Source organism: Cotesia typhae, unplaced genomic scaffold (genome assembly GCF_013202065.1).
Source record: "Cotesia typhae breed Kobodo isofemale line unplaced genomic scaffold, CoteBio_Ctyphae contig_119, whole genome shotgun sequence".
NCBI lineage: Eukaryota > Metazoa > Arthropoda > Insecta > Hymenoptera > Braconidae > Cotesia > Cotesia typhae.
Genome location: NW_027423712.1, coordinates 895,987 through 918,943, shown reverse-complemented (window position 1 = coordinate 918,943; position 22,957 = coordinate 895,987). Strand labels below are relative to the sequence as shown.

The 22,957-nt window shown below is 34.9% G+C and overlaps 2 protein-coding genes across 3 annotated transcripts in view; one reads left to right on the top strand and one right to left on the bottom strand.

Moving 5' to 3' along the window:
- The window catches only part of Ephrin (ephrin), a 261,021-nt gene that overhangs the window by 204,544 nt on the left and 33,520 nt on the right, over positions 1–22,957 (bottom strand). The window lies entirely within an intron of this gene.
- On the top strand, positions 15,976–20,639 carry LOC141530150 (uncharacterized). The gene is made up of 2 exons (XM_074247087.1): positions 15,976–16,928; positions 17,300–20,639. Exon 1 carries the CDS (start codon positions 16,182–16,184, stop codon positions 16,584–16,586), a length of 405 nt encoding a protein of 134 aa, XP_074103188.1. The 5' UTR covers positions 15,976–16,181; the 3' UTR covers positions 16,587–16,928; positions 17,300–20,639.

Below are 22,957 nucleotides of genomic sequence, written 5' to 3'. Positions count from 1 at the left end.
TTAGCAAAGTCTTTTAGACGATGCTTTTTAGTCTTATCATCATCTCCTTTGTCTTCTTTTTGTTATTTTTTATATTTCAGCCACGCAAATGCAATGAACGTCAGGTGTGGCTGAGGTAGCACCATCTAGTTCATCCCTGCGCCCGAAAAGTATTATTCGCCTCCAATGAAGCTAAGGAGCCATCTTGCCCTCGACCCTTATCCTGCAATGCAACTCGAGATTTTTGCTACTCTACCTTTTCGGAGAAGTATTTTTGTATTATTATGTTACCAAGAATCCTTCCGAAATGTTTCATTTTTAGTTTACAGGCTTCTCAATACGTTTAAATAAATTGAGAATACTTTTAGGACTTAATTGTTCAATTTAATTGATCAAAGTCAAAAAATTTTAACCCAAATTCATCATTTTAATAAATTTAGTCATTCCTGTCTAAGTATAAAAGTTTTTAATCATAAAAAGAACTATTCCTTTTTTTAAAATGATCAACTTCATGCTCAATATTTTTTTAATGAGTCTTTTTTCAAGAATATATGCATTAAGCAACCAAAAATTGATCATGCCTGTAAAGAATTTCTACGAAAACTCAACCTCGCAGCCGAATTCAAGCCAAAAATACACTCGAGCCTTTAATTACACCAAAAATAACAATTATTCAGAGGAGTTGAATTCTATGTAGATATATATATATAAATTCCAACATAAAGCAGCCCACTAGTTTAATTTGACGAGCACCTACTGACGGACAACTCGTCGTCGCGACTCACTTGACGTTGCCCGAGAAATACTTGCTCCCTCCTCCAGACTGCACCCAACAGCCAACAGGGTAGCAAGCAGAAAGTCTGAATGTATGCATTATATGTACTTGGTATACACATGCATGGTACCCGAGCGGTGCAGTGACGGTGCAGCGAACCGCCACGGCTCAGTCACCCCATGTCTGTCTAGACACTCTCTTACTCTACTGTACACTGTGCACTGTGCACTGTGCATTGCACCCCTGTGCTACGACATATAACATATAACTAGGTGTAACTTTGCTGGTGTGTATGCATATTACACGCGAATAGAGTAAGAGCCTAGCAAGAACCAAGCTCTGCGCCTCTACAGAGGAGAAAGCAGAGAGCAAAGAGGAGAACTCCTTCAGCATATTTCGTCTTTTGCCTTTCGTCTTTCGCTTTTCGCCTGATGCACTGCTGGCTGTTCCTACTACGTCGTGCATGGTACTCTCCTACATCTACATCTGCTTCTCGACCCTCACCTTCGACCCTTTGATACCACCCCGTCAGTTCAAATACATCTGCATTTAAATATATAAGATTCAGCGCAATACTCCCAGGACACACGTACGTCCCGAATATTATGCATGGATTTCCACAGATCGAGCCTTTTTACCTCCTCGAGTCGCGAATTGCGAAAAATTCAAACAGAGAGCTCTTATTCATCCGAAATATAACAATCGAGTGGGGATCCATGTCGCAAAATGAGTCGCGTTCTATTGCATTTCCTCTTTGTGCATTCGCGTATCCAAATGACAAGAGCCTCTCGAGAGAACTGTGTCACGCGAGGTCAATAAAAACAGACACTACTTGTGCTCACGAGTGTCTAATACCGATTATATTTGAGTATGATAACAGGATGTGATAGCAAGATGCATGAAATGCACAAAATCAAGGCAAACTGGCAACAATTTATGATGTAGACAATTTTTGAATCTACTCAGCCATGATATGAGCTTATCTGGTCATGCGTGGCCGTATTATACGATACATAGGATTAAAGAATGTATTATTGTATCATGTAAGATAAAAATTCGTTTAGTTATTGATCAAAGCTTACACAATTTGGTTGGTTTATTGCATAACACAGTAATTGAGACCCTTTTAGCGAGAAAGTTTAGTTACCATGCGCCACCTATCGGAATTTTTCAAAACTAACTTCGATCTAAAAATTATTTTTAGCCAAATTCGACTACGTAAAAAATTTTTTTAATTATTTCTTTTGGAGTAAATATCGTGTGAGCTGTGCACTAATTTTAAAATTTTATTTTCGTCAACAGTAAAAGCAAGTTGAAGAATTGTTATTATTTTTTTTCTCGCGAAAATGGAAATATTTTATATTAAAATCTTTTTATATATGAAAAAGTTTTAACAATAAAAATAACCAAAAAAAAAAAAAAGTTTTGTCACTACGGACTAGAAGTCACCAGTGTGTGATAGAATACGAGAGACGTATGTATGTATAAATGTGTATATGTATATTTCTTGGAACGAGCGAGCTCTCACATGATTTCTTTTGAAATGAGGGTAGCGTCATCGATGCGCGGCAGTAGGTACGACATACGACATCGTGATATGTTATACACGGGGTGGTACAAAGCAGACGACGGAGAGGAGAGAGTGTGGAACTTTTAGAGAACGAGAGGGTGAAGTGGGTGGTGCAAACCGGCAGACACTGCACGTAGATGTGTGTGTGTGTGTGTGTGTGTGTGTGTGTGTGTGTTATGGCTGTACAGTGTATACTTTAGTCTGCTGTACCGACTTTGTATACCCACACCCACACCCATACTCACACTGACTCACACATTCTCACACATGAATATGCATATAAGAGTAGAAGGGATGTGTGTGTGTGTGTGTGTGTGTGTGTGTGTGTGTGTGTGTGTGTGTGTGTGTGTGTGTGTGTGTGTGTGTGTGTGTGTGTGTGTGTGTGTGTGTGTGTGTGTGTGTGTGTGTGTGTGTGTGTGTGTGTGTGTGTGTGTGTGTGTGCAACCGAGTTCACTCCCCTCGGCGGCAACCTCACGCACTTGATGTCAGCCGACTGACTCTCGACGCCAGTGGATATCAATGACTTAGATGATGACTCCAGCAGCACGTTCAGGTATGTATCAAACATCGGCCTATTGCTACTGTATCAACAAACCATATACTAAAATAATAATACCATGGTTTAATAAGTCATGATAAATAAAAATAAAAAAATTTTTTTCCAACATTGACATTTAACAAAAAAAAACTTTACTTGAAGATATTGGAGACTTATTTTTGATGGGATAAAAAACAGGAAAATTTTTGGTGTTCTTTAAATAAGGTAATATCTTGATTGAATGTTACCGTGGAAAGAAATTGCTTGGTAAAATATATTGTATCTTGTTTGAAAATAATAAATAGTTTGATTGAATTAACAACTTTTTCTCTTAATCCTCTAGTTTTATTTTCTTGATTCTTGCGCTAATTTTTTGAATTAATTCAAACAAAAATCTCGAACCAACAGTGAAATTTAAAAGATGATATTTTTCTTTAATCAAGTAATTTTTTTCAGTGCAAGTATAAGTACCCAAAGCTCAACATTAAACTGTGACTTAAAACTCTTTAAATTAGGAGCTTGGTACTTGCTAGCGAAATTGGGTGCCAAAAGTAAAAAAACTAACTCAGCCTGAGGAGCTTTTATCACACAAACCTCATTTTTACTCAAAATAGTTATTTTTATCCACCCCACGTCCCAATTGTTGTACCAACTGCAAGCTCGGCAAATTCTCGAATCAACTCCAACAAAATATCTTAAAATGAGAGTGTCATTTTGAAGATATTGCATTTTTTTAATCAAATATGGTTTTTACAGTGAAGACAAAAAAAAATTTCTCGAAAATTTAATAAAATATTCGAATATAATAAAATAAAACAATACTCGTAAAAGTATAATTTACTTTGATGAACGGATAGCATACCGATTACAAATGATGAATAGAGCGAGTTTTTGTTACCGAAGGATGAAGATATAGGTGTACAAAATACATAAAAAAATTAAAAAAGATAAAAACCTAGAGAAAAAATAAAGGAAAATAAATAAAATCGGGGTGAAACTTGACGGGTGATTGGGTTCGTACGTAAAAACAATTACTATTTCAATCGGAGCTCACACAATTCCCACAGGATATTTTGTTCGTTTGTCCGTTTTAGTTTGAAAGCCATTCATTTAATTTCAAGCAACAGATATCTATCTATCTGTACGAGCGAGTGAGTGAACCCGGGTGTGTACATCACTGTAATCGAATTATTGAACTTTAGATGGATAGAGTTTAAAGGAAAATTCTAGCAATCTAAATTCTGAGCACGCCCGACGCAGTCATCCCGGACTAACTTGATGATCTTCCGCGGAGCCAAATAATTACTCTATTAGGAGCAGTCAAAGTTAACAATAATTGCTCGATCTCGGTCTACTTGACCCGGGTAATTTAATCCGGCTTCTTTATCTTTTCCTTTTCCAGTTACATTTGTCAGCCGTCGAGCTCCGAATAGCTCAAAGAATTTATAAAAAAAAAAATTAAACAAAAAGTTACTAATACTTGTGAAATATCATCAACAAATCTTCTATCAATGTCTCAGTTGAGCACCGAAAAGTCCAAAAAATTTCTATTTTTTCGTAAAATAGCTCGATCTTTCTTCGCTCCAGCAAATAAATAAATTATTCACACACGAGGCATGACAAACATTCTTAGAGAGAAAATTTTCCGAAAGAAATAGAATCCGCGATAAAACCGATCTTCAATAGCAATAGAACAATTTTGGGCGCCATAATTCGCGATTTTTTTATTTTCTTCTTCTCTTTTGCGCTCTTCTGGAGCACTTGCACCGATACTGGCAAGGAATAGAATCCTTTAACACACTCGTAAGTGACAATGTATAGTTATGAGCTCAACTCCTTGGAATCTTTAAACCGAGATTTGTCCTGAGCTTGGGATATAGCTTTCACGTCACCAACCGGTTCGAAGACTATTATTTGAACAGTTATTGGTATGATAACGTATAACGCGTATCTACCCATCGTGCATCACGCTCAAACTCTACGCCTGTCAACTCGATTCTACAATGTATATAATATATATATATATATATATATATGCTTGGACGATCTCTCTGGCACGACTCACGCCGTAAATATATGTTTCAGGATTTCTGGTTGTCAACTGAATGTATTATCGTCCCCGCTCACATACACTATCTTCGAGATTATATTGTACTCAATACCCTGGAAATCGTATGTATATACTTAAAAAAAAAAAAAAAAAAAAAAAAAAAAAAAAAAAAATCTAAATATTGGAATCCGAAATTATACGCAAATATTAGCTGCATTTTGTGGCAAAGAAATAAATGAATAATAAATGAACCCGAGGAATTTTTATCGAAAGCATATTTTTTGTATACTGGGAATTTTTTAATACGATTTTGGTGGTTGTGAAAAATAAACTGACAAGGTATATGTGTTTGTAGGCGATAGTGAATATTTAAAAGTTTCATCTCTGAATAAATTGGAAAAATTTTTTTTTCAACCCAGTTAACTACGATTTAAAAACTAATAGTTGTCACGGAAAATTTTCAATGATTTTTATTGACATATCAGCTAAATTGCTTGCTATAATATTACTAGAGGATACTAAGCAAATAAAACTCCATGGCGCCCAATCAGAACGAATTATTTTTCGATATTGTTTTTATAATTATTTTTGTGGAAATATTCTTTTAATTTTTTGTTATTATAATCATTATTTGGAAAATATATGTATATAAAAAGGGAAATGTTATATTTTAGAAAAATATTTTATTGACAAAACAAAATTTGTTTTACTAATTTTTGGGGACAGAGACACAAAAGAAATTAAAATTTACAAAAAACTAAAAAAAAAAAAAGAAATGAAATAATATTTTTTATTCAAATTTTTACGCGGTCAAGCTGCCCACGGGATGTATTACGTCTATTTTTAATAGCCACTGTAAATACGAATTTTTTAACGGCGTTGATCGCGAGAGCAGTCGAATGTAAAAAGATTTATTTGTTTATTTTTATTTTTTATTTACTCTAGTAGGTTGTAAAATAGTGGCCTTTAGTTCGGAAATTCAACTGTTAGATACACAACTTTCAAAGAACTGCCCGATAAAATCTGACAACTGGGAATTATAACGTCGAATGCTGAAGAGCTATTAAAAGACGTCACTCTCGATTAGACGAAGAATTCGTTTACACTGGCATTAAAAATTAACAAACAAAACGACAAAAATAAACGCGAACACGTAGTTGTCATTCTCGGTAGACAGCCCAGAGTTTTACGAGTTTCCGAAAGGGCTCCAAAGGGTTTTCGTGTCCTCATATAACTAAACCCAGGTCGACAAGGCTTTACGTTCGGCACTTTGTGAGCTAACAGTTAACAACGAACACACCCCTGGACTTTTACAAGCTAATTTGTTTAGCGGCGTTGATAACGACATCTCATAAAAGTTACTTTTTCTTTTCCGCTTTATTTTAGTTTTTATCCTTTTACGGCCTTTGTGCCTCCTCTACCTATCCTCTGACACACTTAGTGTATTTCGCTATTTTACAGGGCAATATGAGAGCTAAAATTACTTTAATTACGCTATTTAATTTCCTAGAAGCTACTGAGTTATAATTATTAATTTTATTTTTTGGGAGTTTAATTTTCGGAAAAAAATTTGATTCATAAATTTTCATTTTTTTTTTCAAAAAATTAAATAATTTCAAAAAATTTTTCTTCTTATTGTTACAAAAAAAAAAAGAGAACGAAATATCTAAATTATTTAGACTAAATGTATATTCAAGTATGATGAACTCTCGTTTCAACATTTATTTTTCTTTTTTTGCAGCAAGATTGCGCTATCTGCATTGCTGAGTTTGAATTCAACAACCCGAGGATACTCGAGCCTGCTAAGTAAAGCAGCTGAAGAAATTTTCAAGTCCTTTAAATACGACTATATATACATATTCCTCGACTGGAATCTCGACATCTGCTGTTACGCGCAGAACAACTCCCTTCTATCGCTCAACGTTGAATATAAACGTCGTAATTTAATAAAGTTCACCGATTGTCGGATTCTCGGCTATGAATGATATAAAACATTACATTGCTTTATATTAATAACATAAAGTTCAAATCTTTTATCCACTTTGGTTCTCAAGAATTATAAATGTCCACTTTTAAACCTGACACTCTGTCACTGTTATGTTTATATTTATCTCCATCTTTACCCTTATAAGTATCGTGAGCATACATGCTGTCCATTAGCAGTTAATTAATTTCAGACCACCAGAAATTCTGTCGAGGTCTGACAAAAATATTCGTATATCATTTGATAACACAATTAAAACATGTCGGGCAAAGTAAACCTTTTGAAAATGAGAATGTGACGTGAAACATATACCAATACAGAATAAAATTTAGGATATCAACTTTCATGAATTGAAATTTCATTTAAATGAAATCTAATAAAAATGTTTGTGTCTGATAAAACAGAAAGGGAGATGAGACACATTGTGGGTATTTATATGAATTCAAGTTAAAACAAGATCGCAAACTAGTTTATTGTTTTTTATATAAAATAAAAAGTTATTTGCTTGGTAAATAAATCTGTCGGTTTCGAAACAATAAGAGTTTTCTCGGGAAAACTAACTCGAAGGAAAGAGGGCTGAGGATCTATCCTACGAGCAATTTCCCAGACGAGGCTTCGAGGGTTAGCTGAGTATTCGCAATATTTGTCAGAAGCATCCGCTGGACAAATTGAAATGACGGGTATGGGATAGAGTTGTCACGATCCTTTCGCGTACCTATCCAACCTTACGTATATAAATATATATATATAGAAAGATTTGAACGCTCACATTTATCCGACGATACTACTTTAGAACGACGATGGTGACTTTATGTCGAGAGCTTTGCGAAATCGGAATGGCAGTTTCCACTTTAAAATGCTGCCCCTCGACCGTTGAATTATTGAATCGAAAATCTTGCTTTCCGCGAAGATTGCCGAGACACCATTAGCCGCTTTAACGGATCATGGCTTTCTGCAAAAAATTTTTCCCTGCACAGCTTGTAAGCGCAATCGTAAATTTCCTCTTTATTGTCGCGATTACTGTTGTTATTATTTATGTGCAAAGAGGAATTGAATTTAATTTTTGAACGAGGATTCGGAAAATTGATAAGAGTGGCTGTATTGATGGCTCGAGGCCTGTTATCGTGTTTTACATTCGTCATGCCTAATCGAGTGTTTCAACTGCTGGCTGTCAATTAGCTCGATAAACATACGATGAATTAATCGATAGTGTCTATTTGATTAAAAATTATTGCTCAGTTTGTTTGAGGATTACGCGCCACGACAAATTACTCTTCGGGCTCAATAACTGCGTTCAACGTTATTGTTTTACGCAGGACAGTCGCGATGAGTGCTTGCGTGTCAGTGGTGAGCGATAGTAAAAAATCAAAAATTGTTTGTTTAGGGTAAAAAAAATTATTTTCGAACTTTTTTTGAGATTTTTGGTGGAGTTTATTCGAGAATTTGCCGAATTTGCAGTTGGTACAATAATTGGGACACCTTTGACAGGAATTGGGATGTGGGGTGGATAAAAATAACTATTTTGAGTAAAAATGACGTTTGTGTGATAAAAGCTCCTCAGGCTGGGTTAGATCTTTTACTTTTGGCGCCCAATTTCGCTAATAAGTACCAAGTTTCTAATTTAAAGACTTTCAAGTCACAGCTTAATATTGAGCTTTGGATAGTTATATTTGCACTGAAAAAAAGTACTTGACAAAAAAAAAATATTATCTTTTAAATTTCGATGTTGGTTCGAGATTTTTGTTTGAATTAATTTAAAATATTAACGCAAAAATCAAGAAAATAAAACTAGAGGATTGAGAGAACAATTTGTTAATTCAATAATTTTACCAATTCAATCGGTGACATTTCATCATGATATCATCTTATTTCAATAATTGTTGAAACAAAAAAATTTTTTTTCTCAAACCAAAAATATTCCTCTTAATTTAACTAGTGTTTTTTCTATTTAGTTTATGAAAGTTTCCGCAAAGTTTATCTTAAAATTTAATACCCAAATACCCAAATGTAGAAGAAACTAAGGAACTAAGTGTTCTTACTTTTCCGAGAAGTGGTAGCGATAAAGCTGCAGTTAAAAAATTAAAGTCTCTTATCCTTCCCGGTGGTTCATAATAAATTAATCGGCACCTGATGGCGGGGCTGAACTTAAACAGAATACAAGCGGTATTTAGAAGCGCATTAACTTAACTTGGCAAATAGAACAAGTAAATCCGAGCATGAAAATTTAATCTGAAACTCGGAAATCTAATACCAACCGCCAATAGTCTGGCGCATGGCGGGTTTCGTGTAAAGAAATAAAGGCATGCTCATGATAAATGTGAATCAAATCTTTGATACGGAAGGTTAGAACTTTCAATAAAATACTGCGGTCTTTGGAAAGGGAACGGGATAGGGAGAGTGAAAAAACCACATGTTATTTTTAGTGCTGTACTGAGATGCTTTAATAAAATAGTACACTAGTAAAGATATCAAAGAACGTACAGGGCAAAGAAAGCTCCTCTACAGCAATCGACATGAAAGCTTTTTTCACCAATTGTGTCTATACATTCAGAAAAATAAACCAGGTTTGCACGCTATCCGGCGCATTATTCAGCCTCTTTCAACCAAATTCGACTAGTTAAATATTTTAAGTACCTTCATGTCATTCTTCAAGCATTCATCATAATAATTCCGATTAAATCGATGCAACTTATACAAAAGTGTTCTTTTGAATTGTCCAAAATTATATTAAATTAACAGAGTGATGTCGTCGTCAATTCTTCAAGCCTGACATTTTTATTCCTTGCAAAATAAAAAATAAATGTTGACCCGGGAATAAAAAGCAATATCAAACTAATATGTCAAGTAAAAACCATGTATATATATTTGGGGGTTTTTATCAACTGGGAGTATTATTCATGATGCCGGGACAAAAAACAACCATCTTGTTGTACAGTGTACTGCACAGCAATGAAGAATAAGAAAAAGAGGATAGGACGGAGGGAAAGGAGGAGCACCAAATGAACACCAAGAAGAAGCACTTAAATACTATACCGAGGAATCCACTCAAGATATATATCCATATACCGTTAATCAAGACGACATTCGCCGGCTATATTTCGTGGATAAGTTTGATTGAATTCCTAGTTGAGACAAATGAGATGTTAATTCGACAGTATTAGATTCAAAAATAATTATTTGAATTACAGATTAGTAAACTCTGGAAAAAGAATTTTTGGAATATTTTCCGAGATAATATTGAGAAAATTTTTAATTTTTAAAATTGGTAAAAACGATGCAAATGGGAGATTTCATTGGCTTACAAAAAAAAGTAAACATGGAAATTGAAGCTTGTTGAATAAGCTTTCAGATAAATTTTACAGAAATTTAATAAGTTATCTTGTTCAAAAGTTATTTGGAAAAAAATCACTAAAAGTGTGATGTATGGCATTTTCCAAAAAAATTTTAATTGCTGTAATTTTTTGACCATTCGATCGATTTGGATTATTTGGCCTCTAAAGACATCCAAAGGATATCTATATTGAGTTTTTTTAAAATTCGTCAAAAATTTTGGACACTAAAAATTTTTTCATAAACAAATCGATCTGCACAATTCGAGGTTGGAATTATAAAGCATAATAATTAGATTTAGATTTTTGGTGAATGGATAAAATGAAATTCAATGACCCCCATCAAATCTCCATTAAAACAGTCACAAAATTTGGCTTATTAACGACCTAAATAACGATTATTAAATATATGTTTAAATAATATATTTAAAGTGGGAAATATAATTAGGACGCGGCAGTGTTTGGATTATAGAGCGATGTCGGTATAATTGGATAATTAAATAAGCGATTAATGGGATGCATATGTTTGTGTAAGTGTATTTGTATAAATGAATTTTATCGAAGTGAGTGATTAGTTGAAGCAGGAATAAACGAGTTCACCGTGTGTGGAGTACAATTCGAGAGCAATTGATTTTAAACATGTCAATTGAAGGAAGACAAGAACGGAAGAGAAGTGAATGCTGTAGGTGGTTATGGGAACTACCGGGTGCTGGGGCCGCGTACAATAGTCCGCGTCAGTAGGCTTTGTCGTTAATTAATTCACGAATCCAATATTAATGATAAGTAATCAGCCGCGGTACACCATGCGGATGCCTCGAAATACCCATTACAATTACTAATTACCAGCGAGCAAGTATGATCTGACAGAGATTTATCGGGGAATCCATGGGCTACAGAACAACCTCACTCATTGATTTATATTTTTACCATTTTTTATCATACTCTTTTTGTGTGTTTTTGTCCTTTATCATCTGGCCAATGAATAATATCACCAGCAGCGGAATATAATGCCACGCACTGAATAAAGGCGAGGGTGTTGCTCTCTGGCAGGATATCGACTGGGAACACCAGCACCAGCAGCAGCAGCAGCAGCATCGTGGTGGTGCAAAGCCAGTGGACCGTCAAAACCAAACGCAAATCCATAAACCGTGAAAAATAAAATCCACACACATTCTTCAGTCCAAAGAATATGTGTAAAAAATATACACGCATAGGATCAGATCCCCTATCACTTGGATCGTCTACACCTCGTCTTTTCCGAAAGTTTATCTCCCCTTTTGACGATAAAGCGTCTCGGGGAACTAATTGTCCAATTATATGTGTTCCTACTCTTTGATAAATTCGCAACAAACGTTTCACCGATGAAAATAATCCAGCAGCATACACTTGTTCTTGGTGAACTTTTTGATCCCCCGAGCCGCCATCAGAAACACGGCTCAGGAGCAGCACCCTTTTGGGATTCTCGTTAGTTGTTGGGTCTGGAGCTTAGTTCCCGCTTTGAAGTGTTGATCGTTTGATAGCTCGGGCAATGTCATAATACGATTGCCAGTTCCATGGCGCCCACCCGGACGAGTGGGGAATCTCCCACAATAAACTTGCCCCTGGCCCTCAGATAAACCTCCGATACAGGTATAGAAGAGGAGGAGATCTGGCTGATGCTACTGTGAGTGTAACCAGAACTGGAACTGAAGCTCTGTTGGCTGAGGACCAGGCTTACGCTCATATATACCCGATGCCTTTATGAGATTGACTCTGCTGCTGGTAATGAAGCGCAATACGCCGAAACCAATGTTGATCGTGGCGTCTGTGGCTGCTACAACCGAATGTACTAATATACTTCAGCTATTTCATCGATTAGACTCGAATATTACCCGGTAATCCGTTCGGGCTTGCATTTCCCGAAACTCCTACGTTAAATTATTAGGCAATTACTGATTCACAAAGCAACAAATCTTGAAATGTTTGGCTTTTAATTTTCTGTTTTATTTTAAATTTTATTTTTTGTTGTTATTGTGATGAGTATCGAGATTTAAAAAGCGTAATTGCACTTGAGAAATACTTTTTAGTTCTTAAAGCTCTCGAGAGTCGTCACTTGTGTTTTTCCAGTTATTAAAGCAAGTGTTTCTTGATTGTTCGGGTACTTTGTAAGTTGAAAGACTAAAAAACTGTAAACAGAGATTATTTAAATTCGTGTTTGATGGTATTGTTTAAAAAGTTATTTCTTTAATTTGTAACTCATTGAACTGCTCGTCACTTATGGAATTTAGTTGCTAACGATTTTCATCCACTTCAAGAGGCATCTGGTTGTTATTTCATCCACGGGAATTCCGGCCATCTCTGAAGAATGGTGCATTAAGCTGGAAAAATGTTGCGAAAATGGGAAACCGGGTGAAAAGAGACGAAAAAAAAAAAAAAATAGAAAAAATAAAATAAAAGAGAGTATTATTTTTTAGCTCTTGTTTTCATCCACTTTTGTATCACGCCGAATGCTGTCGCGAGCTTTTCTGAAATATGCATACTCTCTCTTTCCCGTATAGGAAGCAAACACATTTGGGCTTTATTTATTTTCGTTGTCTCGCGTAACATAATTACAAATTTGATTTATAAAAATAACCGGGAGAAAGAGACAGAGAGTTTACCTGGGAAAAGTTTTCCGCAAATATTTTTTTTAGCGTTTCGCGTATCGCGATCATAATAATGAGACTTTATTCACGGAATGATAATTAAAATTTTAATAAATTTAAATATTATCTGCTTAGTATGGTTTAATAATAACAGTAATACAAGGGTTGAAACCTGATGAAAATATTTTATTATATTATATTTTGGAGTCTATTATTATACACATTGTTGTACTTTGGATACTATTTGTCGGGTATTATTATGAGTTTGTTTAATTATTCATTTATGCTTTCAACCGAGTAACTCTTTTTATGATTTTCATATACATTTGTTATTTATTCACCGATAGAAAAACCTTATCAATAACTGATTTTTGACATGTATGATATAATTATATTGATATTGAATAAATTTTTTTATCAGTATTAAATAAAAAGTCCAAATTTTTTAAACAAAATTGTGAATTTTTTTCAACTAAATTTTTTTAAAATATTTAAAAAAAATATAACTGTCTATCCACTCAGCTTTTGGCAATATAAGTTATCTCTCAAAAAAGAGGGATATCCATTAGATAGCTTTAATGGGCATGACACGGAAATGGGGGAGATGTTTTACCATGCTCGTTTTATCTGTAGGGAGCAATACGATTACCACAAATGATATAACATAATTGTTTACTATCACGGGTGTAATCAGTTACACATACTAAATATGATTTATGGATTATATGTGGACATAATGAATTATTGTTTTGATTGCCAGCGACGACCGATGTAAAAAATAATTAATGACAAACTCGAGATAAAAAACAACGAATAAAAACCGCTCGTTCATGATTATTCATGATTTATATTTTCAACCAGCCATTATATATTATATATACTATATACTACTATACATAATATATTACATTAGGTTAGTTCTCCTCTTTATTTTTATTTATTTCCAGCACTTTGTTCCAGGCAAAATAAGTGGGGTAATTAATTAGCAAAGTCTTTGGTTGGTGGCAGAAGGTGGCCTGCGGTATTTCTATTATATAGAGACTAAGAAAAATATGTGCTACAGCTGGTCTAGGTCTAAGTCTAGGTCTGGTCCCGGTAATGGATAATGGCCCAGAAATTGTCAGTGCCAACAGCACATTTCGCTAAATCAAACCCAGGAGTTCTCTTATCCGGTCTGCCGGGTTTATTTTTAACTTTTGTTGTTAAATAACGCGGGAATTAAACTCACAGTCACGTGGGAGTCAATGATGAAAGGGTTAGGCATGCCCAGAGACTTTCTCCGCTCGGATGAGTTGCTTTTAACAACCTTTACCTGTTTGCTAATTTTATGACAACTCGGAAACTTTCCTGCGTTGTCATAATTGATTATAATTATCCCATGACATATAAATTATTTTCAATGATGTCTCCTGAGTGCTTCTTGATCCACCCCACTTCACGTCACTCCTATCTTCACTGAGTAATACGATAAACTTTATTATATTTTATATTTTATATTTTTTTATTGAGAAAATATTTTCCGGGTTTATATTTTCTCGAGGGTCCTTGTTCCTCGATTCATGATTTCTTTCGATAAGAATATTAATTTTATTTTGTAACAAAAATATACTTTGGAGAATTTTTTAAGTGGGCTCTTATTTTAATACGAGAATGATAAAAAATTCTAAATTGTATGATATTCAATTTTGGTAGTTGATTTTAGAATTAGGATTAATTTAAAAAAAAAAAGTAATATTTTGATTGAATGTTACTGCAAATAGAAGTAGATCGGTGAAATATATTGTATCTTGTTTGAAAATAACAAATAGCTTGATTGAATTAACAAATTTTTCTGTCAATCCTCTAGTTTTATTTTCTTGATTCATGCGTTAAGGGGGATAGCCACTGTAAAATTTCGGAAAAAAAATTTTTTTTTTTTTTTCATTAAACTGAAGTTTATATATTCAAAATTATGTATTTCAAATTTTATAGAAAAATTCCGAATAGTTTTCGAGTTATAGTCATTTTTATAAGAGCGCGTCGATTGACCGTTTTACGCGCGGCGCTTCGACGAAAACGTCGCCTGCTCGCTCCGTCTTTGATTCGTACGGGTTGGCGATTGTTTTCCCTCACGATTGTCAACCGTTACAATTATTTGACTTTTAACGTATATTTTTTCTTATTGTTGAGATACTGTACCTCATAGTTTAGTTGTTTTGTATGAATACACACTCGTTCTTTAATTTATTGAGTTTCTTAGTGTACTCGTTATTGTTTACTTACTTATTTTTTTAAATCTTCTGATCTTTTTTTGTTTATTTAACAAAAAAATTTGTTAAATAATGGATCGTAAACAAAGTAAAGTTATTAAAAACGAAAGAAAACTGCCAAACGACAGGAAAAATTTAATCGACCGCTCAACAGATATGAAACTGAAAAAATACTGGCTCTCAACGACGTGATAGTGCTTCCAAGAGGAAATTATCACAAAAATCTGATTGTACAATTGATTCGAGTATTAGCTACAAAATTATAAATTTTTTTCGATATTTAATTTACTAAGTGGCTGTGTATCGTGTAAAAAGTGTGGTGGTGATGTAAACTTTACTGAGACAAGTATTCGAGGATTAGGTTTTAAACTAGTTGTGAATTGCAAAAATGTGATCCAGTTTTGATAAATTCATGTCCACTCATCAAGAATGCGTATGAAATTAATCGCCGTTTCATCTTTGCAATGCGGATAATTGGTATTGGGTTATCTGGACCTGAAAGATTTTGTGCTTTCATGGATTTACCACGACCAATGTTCCATAGCTTTTACGATCGTCTGGTCACACAAATCAGAAATGCAGCTAGAAACTGTTGTGATTTAGTGTTGAAAAAAGCTGCTAAAGAAGAAATCCAAGAAACCTGCAAGCATTTAAAATCCAATGACATTCCTGGAATTTCTGTCTCCGGTGACGGTAGTTGGAAGAAAAGAGGGTTTAAATCTTCATTTGGTATATCTTCTCTAATTGGTTACTTCACTGGCAAAATCGTAGATGTAAGTATGAAATCCAGTTATTGTAAGATGTGTGCGCTAATGAGCTCAAAAAAGGAACAGCTGAATACGATCAATTTATGCAAGACCATGCTCTAGACTGTCCAATAAACCATGAAAATTCTTCTGGACAAATGGAGGTAGATGGAATAAAAGAGATGTTTATGCGATCAGAGTTATTACATAACGTTAAGTATGTAAACTATATAGGTGATGGTGACACTAAAACGTATAAAAATATTTGTGATGCTAAACCGTATGGGGACATGGTGAAGATAAAAAAAAGGAATGTATTAATCACGTGCAAAAACGAATGGGCAGTCGACTAAGGGCTTTGAAGAAGCAACGAACTAACAAGAAGACAAAAACAGGAAAAGAAGAAAATACACAGAAAAGTTTAGGTGGGAAAGGTCGATTAACGGACAAAGCAATTAATGAATTTACAAAGTATTATGGTTTAGCAATCAGACGTCATTCTAATGATGTTGATGAGATGTATAATGCTATTTGGCAAACATTTTATCACAAGTTTTCATCACCCGAAGATCCGCAGCATTTTCTTTGTCCTGAAGGTGCAAATTCGTGGTGTCAATTTCAAAAAGCTGTGGCAACAAATACTTTGGACTCATTAGTTGAAAAACCACCACTTCCTGCAGATATTGCGGAAGCTTTAATACCGATTTATGAAGATCTATCGAATCCAGAGTTATTGGAATGATGTGTCGGTGGGTTTACACAAAATAATAATGAAAGCTTCAATGCATTAGTGTGGCAGCTCGCCCCAAAAACAAATTCTTCTTGTTCCCTTATTGTTGAAATAGCTTTATATATTTCAACAATTACATTCAATGATGGGGCTCTAGCAACTCTGAAGATATTAGAGAATCTCGATGTTAAAGTAGGACCAACACTCTACTCATACTGCGCTGAGCGCGACGCTACTCGGGTTAAAGCTGCTGAAAGCCGCATGGAAACGGCCAGTAAAAAAAAAAAAAGTCAAGGTCAATACTAAAGATAAGGAGGAAGAACCCTCATATGGCCCAGGACTTGATAGTTTGATGTGAGTATGAATATTTTGTGAAAGACTAGATTTTAAAGTTGCGAGAATCTTCTTAAAACTTTACTCGCGTTTTTCTCAAAACGACTTTTTCAAACTTTCCGGTACTGTAACTTTCGTAAATATGAACCGATTCTCAATTTTTTTGTTTCCCCGTATTCGTCTACTTAGTGGCTATCGTCGCACGTAGGGGATTTTGAAAATTTTAATTTTTAAGATTTTTAAGGCTGTTTGAGTCCAAAAAATGAGGAAAAAGACGAAAAAATTTTCAATATGGCGCCATTTTTTCTCAAATCAAAATTTTCAAAATCCCCTACGTGCGACGATAGCGACATTCCTATAGATTAAAATGCCGTTTGGTTTTTTTGTTTCAGATAATCCGTTTTTGAGTTACAGTACCGGCAATGGAGGGGGAAATTTTTTTGGTGCTCTACAAAAATGTTTATAACTTTGTGATAACAAAATATTTTTGAATAAAAATTTAGGAGAATTATCCTCAACATATACTTTATAAAACAAAAAAAACCCGATCCCCAAATTCCTTTATTATCCTAGTAAAAAAAATTCCCGAAAATTGCCTATTTTTTCCAGCGTCACAGTGGCTATCCCCCTTAATTTTTTAAATTAATTCAAACAAAAATTTCGAACCAACATTGAATTTTAAAAAATCATATTATTCTTTGTCAAGTACTTTTTTTCCGCGCAAATATAACTATTCAAAGCTCAATATTAAGCTGTGACTTGAAAGTCTTTAAATTAGAAACTTGGTACTTATTAGCGAAATTTGGCGCCAAAAGTAAAAGATCTAACCTAGCCTGAGGAGCTTTTATCACACAAACGTCATTTTTACTCAAAATAGTTATTTTTATCCACCCCACATCCCAATTCCTGACAAAGGTGTCCCAATTATTGTACCAACTGCAAATTCGGCAAATTTTCGAATTAACTCTAGAAGATAATATTTTTTTCGAATCAAATATATTTTTTCTTAGTGTGAAAGCATAAAGAAACCTTTAAAGCCGGCTACTATTACGGCAATAAAAGTCCCAAGTTGGTAGCAAAACTAAAATAAAGTCACCCAAATAAATGGGTTAGTGTAAATCAGACGATTAAGTTGTATGTAGGAGTTTATAACGTTAATTTTAATATTTACCAAAGTTTAAAAGTTTATTTCTCATCTCTCATCTCTAGATTCTCACTTTCCAAGTAGAATAAATTGGTATCGCGGATATACATAAAATGACACTGGACTTTGCCGTAAGAATCCCGACGTTATCTCCAGGCGTTTGTTTACGCGAGTTCTCAGTCAAGTTGCATATTAATAAAAGTTCCAGCAAATTAGTTTAGTTTGCGGTAAGGAGTTTCAGGCTCCGCTTATCCAAGAAGTGTAACTTGCAGTCCTGTTAGCTCTGCCCGAATTTAATCCCACTACCAGCCAACAGTTTTATCAATCCTCGAGATATCAACATATCAACATCAATATCCAGTTTCAGAACGGAATGTAATACAACTCACAGAAACTACAACTGTAAGACTAATAAGCAGTAAAATTTTATCTCTCAATTAATTTAGTAGCTCGCAAATACCTAAAAATAAAAATTACGTTATTTAATGGCGCCCATAAAATAATATTGGCCTGAGCGTCTACAGGTTATCGGCCGGGCGCGGGCATTCTTACGTAAGAAGAGGACTACGAGACACCGAATGACATTTAATCACTTTGAGGTTAAAGAACAATTTAAGTCGTCGTAAAAAGGGCGTTAAAAAGTTGGACCCATTTGGGAGCTTGGAATACTGTGTCAAAGTAACTCCGAGGACGAAGACACAGACAAGAGCGACGAGGACGTAAACGTTAGCTTACGATATGTAGTTACGTGGTCAGCATTTTGCTCAAACGTTTTCAACGAGCTCGTTTAACGAACAATATTCCTCTACTTGCTCCAGAATGTTACCTCCACGGTACGCTTCGGAAAGTTCTTCCGTTTTATTTCATTTTCATCTGACTGCTGCTAGTCTAGTGATGGTGTGCGTGTGTGCGCGCGCGCGCGCGCGTGTGTGTGTGTGTGTGTGTGTGTGTGAGCAAGCAATGGAGTCTATCTTGATCTAGACTGCTGAATTTCGAGGATAGGAGGAAAATCAAGCAAAGTGCTCAAATCACAGTAATATCAAGATTAAGTGGCATACTCGCCAAGTATAATAACGTATTAAACCCAAGGAACCGAAAGACTAAACGAGATGATTAAAATATACAAACTATGCATCAACTCTCTTGTACAATATATATTCAGATAATTCATATCCTACAATAATGCACTGCGGGTTTGACAGTGCGTAAAACCACCGTGACATGTTTATTAATTAGATTATGTTATGTGGATAGTATATGGTGAGCTTCTTCATGCAGCGTTCAATTGTACAGCTCAAAAGTCCTCTAAAGTTTTTTCATTATCGTCATTATCATCATATCAACACATCAATTATTATTATCATCATTTTTGATAATAATAATAATTTTTACTTGAATTTACAATAAAAAAAAAAAAATTCTTGAACCTAGAAAATAATTTTGAACTGAAAAAATTTCTTTCATCATCCTCAAGTACAAGCATCACAGCAAAGTCTCCTTAAAGTTATCAACAAAATATCATAAATAATAATTTTAATAAAGCCAGACGATTCAGCGAGCACGATACCACGAGGCTAAACATTTCCTAGTACAGAACAATGTGAGGGTTAACTATTACTGGTTCGGTTGAGTTTTTGACCCCTGGTAGGATGTAGGAGTTGGACACACCCTATATCCGAGAGCCACGACGGCTCTGATAACCTCGTTGCACGCCATTCGGACAACCCACCTTTATCATAAATTTTAAGTTCACCCTCGCCGCCACCACCACTGCACTGTTTCTGTACACCGAAATACACCTCCTTACTTCTCATCAGCACTCTCCCTTTCTTTTTCGTCTCCTAATTTTCTCACAGACACAGCACACACCTGTTCAACCTAACACTACTTCTTCTTCTTCTTACACAGACTTCTCGCCCGATGCACGAAAGTCTGGTGAGCAACCCACTCCACTTCCTTCCTTCCTCTATTTTTCTCCTTGATCCTTATTCTATCTCGAAACTCGGGGGAGTAATAAGAGTAAATGTCCAAGGGAATATACCTTACTAATTAACGGGTTGGTCAAACTTTCAGACGGATAGATAAGAATATATTTACTGCATAGGCTCTGCTCCGACTTTGCTCACCGAGTTACCCGCTAATGTAACTAACAAATGAGAATTTCAGAAAGAAGAAAGAAGATATCTATAAAACAAGGTTATAGCTAATCAACGAGCTTCTCAACTTTGCCGGATTATATATTATTCCCGTATTTCATCCACTGCCTCTGGCTCATCTGCTATCAGCAATCAAGATACCTACAACTATCCTCGATGTATACCACCCATTTATATATTTATATATTATATATTATGTTCTATGAATATAACTGAATATCCAAGATTAATGTCACTGATTCAGCGAGCCGGGTTTTTTATTGCTGTCCGACTTTGGATTTAATTTAATAGATACTAGCTCACCCACCGCTTCATATTCTAGTGTTGCTTTAAATTTAAATTATTTCTACTGATAGATACCGCTCACCTCCCATTACCTTCCGCAATTGCCTTAATCAACTTTTTGAGCTACCTCGTAAAAAAGTTTCTCGAAGAAACCTGACCTGATCACATATATATATATATATATATATATATATATATATATATATATATATATACCTTTTTTTTATATAGCCATTTATGTCTTGATATGAAAGTTTAGCCATATAAAAATTTTTTAAAGAATTTTTATCAAAATTTTCTGGTGAAATAGATTCGATAAAGTCGAGAAATTGATATTAAAGTAATATCAAAACATTTGCTTGTGTTATTTATTCACCATATTTGAAATAGAACCGAAGAAACGTGCCATGAATCTCAATAAGTAGAACGGAATAGACGGAACATTTTATCCAGATGGCGATTCTGTCGGCAGTATCTTCGAAACTGAATTTTAAGCTTGAAATGGTATCTTTTATAGTCTCACTCGAAAAATTTTTGTTTTCAATGCTTCTGTTATTGTTTTAAGAAGTTAATCTTCCGAAAACTTCTTTTGAGGGATTTTTATGTCATATAGAACTAACCTACCAAAATTCACGCTAAAATTTGGGTCGAAACAATTGTTAGTATTTATTTTAAAGTAAAAGTTTGTTGTTGCGGTAACATTTGGATAAAATTGATTAAAAAATCAAGACTAATGATCTGTTGGCGAGTTAAATGAATAAATAATTGATAGTCTGTACATTATCGCGCTTCCCATTGGCAACATGGTTGTATAATTCACGAGTGAGTTGAGTGTAGATCGAACTACACTACTGGAAAAAATTAAGGGATCAAAAAAAAATTCCAAATTTTTCGGTAGTTTTCAACAGGCCGTAACTTTGAGAGAAATGGTCGTACAGGAAATAAAAAAAAAGGAAATTGTAGCTCCAAGTGTCTAGTTTTTGGATTAGAACTTCAAAATTTTGTAGCCTCCGCGGTTTCTGAGTAATCGTAGAAAAACCAGCAACAAAAAAATTCTCAAAATTTTTTTAGTTTTTTTTTTTGGTCTACGGGCGTGGAAAAATTTTTTTAGCTTAACCACCATAAGGATCTGATACTTTGTTTATTTAGCTTTAATTTCGTTTTTTAGACACCCTAATACGTCCACTCCTCGCTGAGATATCGGTCTTCAAATGGAAAAGGATCTTTTTGTCTTTGATTATCGATATCTCAGCAACCAATGATCGCACAGAAAGTTAAAGGTGGGTTTCAAGAACTTGAATGAATTCCCTTAACGACTGTCCTTTGTTTTTTCGAAAAAAATTTTTTCTTTCCGTCACATGAATTTGAAAATGCAACAAAAAAGGGCTTTTAGTGGTTTTTGGAAAATCAAGCGCTGGATCGAAAATATTGAGGAAACCACTAATGTTAAGTGTGCCTTTTACAGTTCAATATGTCCACAAAAACCCTACAAAGAATCAAATTAATCCAGCCAGTCGTTTTTTTGTTTCACTTGATCGAATTTTTGAAAAAAATTAAAGGATCACGTTTTTGCTGTGAAAAGCTCATAATTTTTAAAAATGAGAAAAAAAATTGTTTTTTCGAGCTTTTTCCACATTTTTGTTCCAGAAAGTGCTTAAATTGAAAAAAAAAAAAATTTTTTTGAAATTTTTTCTCTTGAAAAGTTTAAGAAAACAATTACCGCCGGCATTAGCGTTATCCAAAGCGTACCACGTGGAGGTCGCGCGGTCGGATTTACGCTTCTCTCTCTCTCTCTCTCTCTCTGTGTGTGTGTGTGTGTGTGTGTGTGTGTGTGTGTGTGTGTGTGTGTGTGTGTGTGTGTGTGTGTGTGTGTGTGTGTGTGTGTGTGTGTGTGTGTGTGTGTGTGTGTGTGTGTGTGTGTGTGTGTGTGTGTCGTGTAAGGTATTTCAGGAGAATTGAGACCCGGTGGCTCGTCAGTTCCACCGTATTTAATGACTCCAAACTGATTCTCTGAAGGTTTTTGTTGGTTCAATACCGGGTATTACCACCTCTGTTTTCAATAACGGCTCTCAAACGTTCAGCCATGTTTATGCAGACGGTAATTTGAGGCTGCGGAATGGTATTCCAAATGTGCTGAAGCGCGCGCTCCAAAGCAGCTAAGTTCTGCAAATTTGGATACTCTCTGCGCAACCGACGGCCCATTATGTCCCAAACGTGCTCTATGGGGTTGAGATCTGGACTCATTGCTGGGTGTCGCAACAATGTGATGTCATGCCGCTCAAAGAAGCGCCGGGTAATGTTGGCTGTGTGTGGACGTGCATTATCTTGCATCAATATGAACGACCTCAGGTCTAAAATGGGCCTTAAAATTTGGTCGATGTAACGTCTACCTGTCAAATTTTCGCGTACAATTACCAAAGGTGTTCTCCAATTTCGTGAAACGCCGCCCCACACCATAACTGATC

Coding starts and splice junctions, on each gene's coding strand:
- LOC141530150 (XM_074247087.1), top strand. CDS start 16,182: ATGGGCAGTCGACTAAGGGCTTTGAAGAAGCAACGAACTAACAAGAAG.